Genomic DNA, 3,890 nt, shown 5'->3' with positions numbered 1-3,890 from the left:
TGAAGTGTAGTTGATTCATGTAAGAATGAGAGTACCCAATATCAATGCAGAAAGGTATTAATTGTACCATCGTTACAAGCTTCTATCATATTAAATTATAACATTCTAAACCTTAAGATGGCAATCTTTTAAATTTTGTAACGAACTATTTTACCCAAGTTTAAGCTGTTGTGTATCTTTATTTTCACATGGAAAGGTGGAGAAAGTACAGAAAGGATGACAAGCCAACATCCATCGAAATATAACGGCATTCGTACTGAGGCCACACCACCTAGACCTCCCCCCATGTTGGCATCTAGCCTCCACTCCAGGCCGGTCCATGATAGTAAGTGCTTTGATATATGTTTGAAGTGCTCTCAACAGGCCAAAAAAGACTTCAATAAGATAACACAAATGTTTTTAATGGGTAATTTCATGTCAGATTAACCAATGCTTCTAACTTCACATAGACTTTGATAAAATTAAACATACTGCACCAACCTTGACAGATCTTGAGAGTGATCAGTGATCAATGTTGATCAGTGTCAAAATTGTCAAAGTCCAGAGTTTTATACACACATGTTAACAATGATTTTGAGATAAGTTTGAGATGCTGAAAACTAAAGAAGAATAATACTTGTTGTACCAAATTATTGTATTTAATAACATTGTTGTAGAGATTAATGAGCTAAAAGTCGTCCATTCATTACCAAATGGTTTGAAGAGGTGCATAAGTGTCATTTCAATTTTTAACAGATTTCCAAATGAGTATGCTGATGAGGTTAGAAGAGGTAATTGAGAACCAAAAGGACATGATGAGGATGTTGAGGGTGTTGGCAAGTGCCTCAAGAGGAGTGGGGAACCCTGACCTGCAGGAGGATGTCTTGGCTTCCCAGCTGGACAGCGTGGCAGAAGTTGCGACACTGGAAGAGAAACTGAGAGATGGCGACTTCAGAAAGAAAATGGTAATTTCGTTGTGGAACAACATATAACTTTAATGTATTTATAAGTAACTGAAGTAAGTGTGTGAATGAAAGTTTTGTGTAAGCAAATGTTGAGATCAAACTATTGTGCAATTTGAGACCTTTTCATGTTTTATGTTTATTTTAGGTGGATCAGCATTTATGCACATATTGAATTGTATTTGATTGTAATTGTTGTTCTGCAGGTGAACTATTTGACTAGCCTCTGTGGGCATAGCTGCGGAGACAGTGTCCGCCGTATATTGAGGAAGCTGGGGAGCAACAACTTGTGGTCGCACTACAGTTTGAAGGGCAGGAAAGGGAAACTGCCCTTAAATATCCTGCTTCTCTGCAAAGTGATGATAAGTATGTATGGTAAATATAGTGTCCTACTATTGATATAAATTACTGTTTAATTATCAGGCAGTAGTCAGGTAGACATGTAAATACTCATTATTGATTGACAGAAAAATGTGTAGGCAGGGCACAAAATTCCACCAGCCATCACAAATTTAGAAAGTCACAGCCATCTTGAAAGTCATATTTCACGCTTGCATTCTCGATTTCAAATTTGTAAAATGTTGATCAATTATGGCGTGATATCCTTCAGCTAAAACAGTAATATAGGCGCTGGTATTTGCTCATTAATGCTTTAAATAAAAATGTAGGTACTCGCTAACATATGGCTGAAACACACCGTCTCGGAGGGCCGATGTTTTGCAAATGTTATCGGCCCGCCAAATAATTTGCCGGCGTATGCCGGTGAGCCGGTGCTAATTTCGGCCCTGTGTAGGTGTTAACCATTCTCCCGGGATAATGTCTGGCAGAATACTGGCCATTATCTAATTGAACATGTGTGCATAACCAGTTTATTATATCGCAGATCTAAATTATGTCTGCTTTTATTCAGAAGCCTGCATCAGAGCTCATAAGGCCAGAGAATTTGAAGTTGAGGAGTGCATTGCCAAGACACTCAAACATGCACCACACAAACCAGGAGGAGCAAAAAACATGGTAAGAATGATGGAAAAGTTGTATTCATACACAGGCAGATGTACTTAATTGTGAGATGTGTGAAATGTAGAAAAAAAACATTGTCATGCTTGCTCATTTCCCATCTACTGCATTTCAAGTGAAGAAGTATTTCATGCCATTCTACAGAAAGTTATTTGTAACAATATTTGATTGTCAGTTCAATATTTTCAATTTCACAACGATATATTAGATTTTTACAAAATATATGTGATTTGGAACAGGGAAAAATAACAAATTCGCATATTCTTGAGGCAATTTTTTTGTTGCATTCGATTCTGTAGCAGTTAATTTTGATATATTTTGTATGCTGGCTAGTATGGAAATTATTTGGTAGAAAAAAAAATTGAAGCAATATATATTCGATTTTCTGTAGCAATATGGGTATAAATTTTATCAAGCAAATATTTATGTGGATGGCATACTGCTAACATCTAAACAGCCGCATATCCATTGCATTCTGGTAGCAATACATTAGCATGCTTTGTGTGTATCTCAGAACGGCGTACACGTCGGGACAGGAGCCGATTCAGCGCGCGACACTGATTCAAATTTGAATAGCAGACAACACACGCCTGAACCCTAACCTCTAACCTACTAACCCTGCATCTAACAACAAAAGACTATAGCACGAATTAAAAATAACTAACTAGTATTAAAAACCTAATTTTTATTGTGTTAACGTAATGTTGAAAAGTTAGCTCTTGTAATTAAAAATGGGCAAAATTTAAAAACGCCTGTATATTGTAATGTGTATTAATGTATTGTATATTCTGTACATTTGTATGTTCTGTATATCTGTATATGTTGTTATATTGTATGTTCTGTATATTGTTGTACTTGTATATAATTTAAAAATAAAAAATTGTCAACAAACTAATTTTAAGTGTTATTTTGTATTTTTTGAACTGCATAATCAGTTGTGCACAACATAATTTTAATTTTATATTAACATAGTTTTTATGGCAAATAAAATTACAAACTAAAATTATGCATTCCATGAGCAGAATGGGCCTATTATCAATTTGAAAGCGTATGTTACATGTCAACTTTCGCAATGCTCATCATCATGTCTTTTCTGCTTTAATTGAAAATTAAAATACCAAAATTAGAATTAATTCTTTTGAAACGTGCACACATGGTTGCCAGGAATGTTGCGTAAGCAACAGTTGTATCACAACGTTGTGGACACACGTTGCAGGGGAGTTTAGCAGAAATAAACGTTGGGCCAACAAGTTGCCAAACGTTGCAACCAACGCGTTTGTATCAACAACGTTGTGGCAACGTTCAGGGGAGTCCACAAAATAACGTTTGCCCACAACGTTGTATCACACTGACGTTTTCACAACGTATAGTGAAACGTTGTGACAACGTTGGCCTAACAACGTTAATATTGTTAGCTGGGAGTAGTACTAGTATGGTAGTAGTAACTATGTAGAGAGTACTACTTACTAGTACTACCAGGAGTAAGATAAATAAATAGATCTTAGAAATTATAGATTATAATATATATTTTATATATATATAAATTATATTATAAATTATATTAAATATATATTATAATATAGATAATATAAGTATCTATATATCTTACTCCGCTGGTACTACTAGTAGCAGTTAGGCAGTAGTGACAGTAAGTAGTAGTAGTACTAGTAGGCCTATAGCAATTATTATTAGTAGTAGGCATACTAGTTTACTACTACTAGTCACTAGTACTAGCTATACCTACTGGTAGTACTACTTAGTCAATTAGTATACGTGACAGTTAGCTATAGTTAGTAAGTGGTTAGAGATAAAATTGGTGCCTATGCATTATTGGCAATTATTGCATACAATTCATATCATACATCAGTTATTGCTGGTCATGCCATATGGACATATATTAGTCCGAGTTTCCTCTGAGCCAATGCCCACACC

General features: G+C 35.3%; 1 protein-coding gene across 1 annotated transcript; it reads left to right on the top strand.

Annotated features, from left to right (window-relative positions):
• Positions 1-253: 253 nt before the first annotated feature.
• LOC106820189 lies at positions 254-2,602 on the top strand (the record flags this gene model as incomplete). The annotated part of the gene is given in 5 exon segments (XM_014824731.1): positions 254-325; positions 736-944; positions 1,148-1,307; positions 1,852-1,955; positions 2,473-2,602. Coding segments are annotated over 5 exon segments (600 nt in total). The 3' UTR covers positions 2,560-2,602.
• Between the last annotated feature and the right edge of the window lie 1,288 nt (positions 2,603-3,890).

This window comes from Priapulus caudatus, unplaced genomic scaffold (genome assembly GCF_000485595.1).
Source record: "Priapulus caudatus unplaced genomic scaffold, Priapulus_caudatus-5.0.1 Scaffold8253, whole genome shotgun sequence".
NCBI lineage: Eukaryota > Metazoa > Priapulida > Priapulimorpha > Priapulimorphida > Priapulidae > Priapulus > Priapulus caudatus.
The sequence above is the reverse complement of the archived record's forward strand: the minus strand, read 5'-3'. Positions and strand labels throughout refer to the sequence as shown.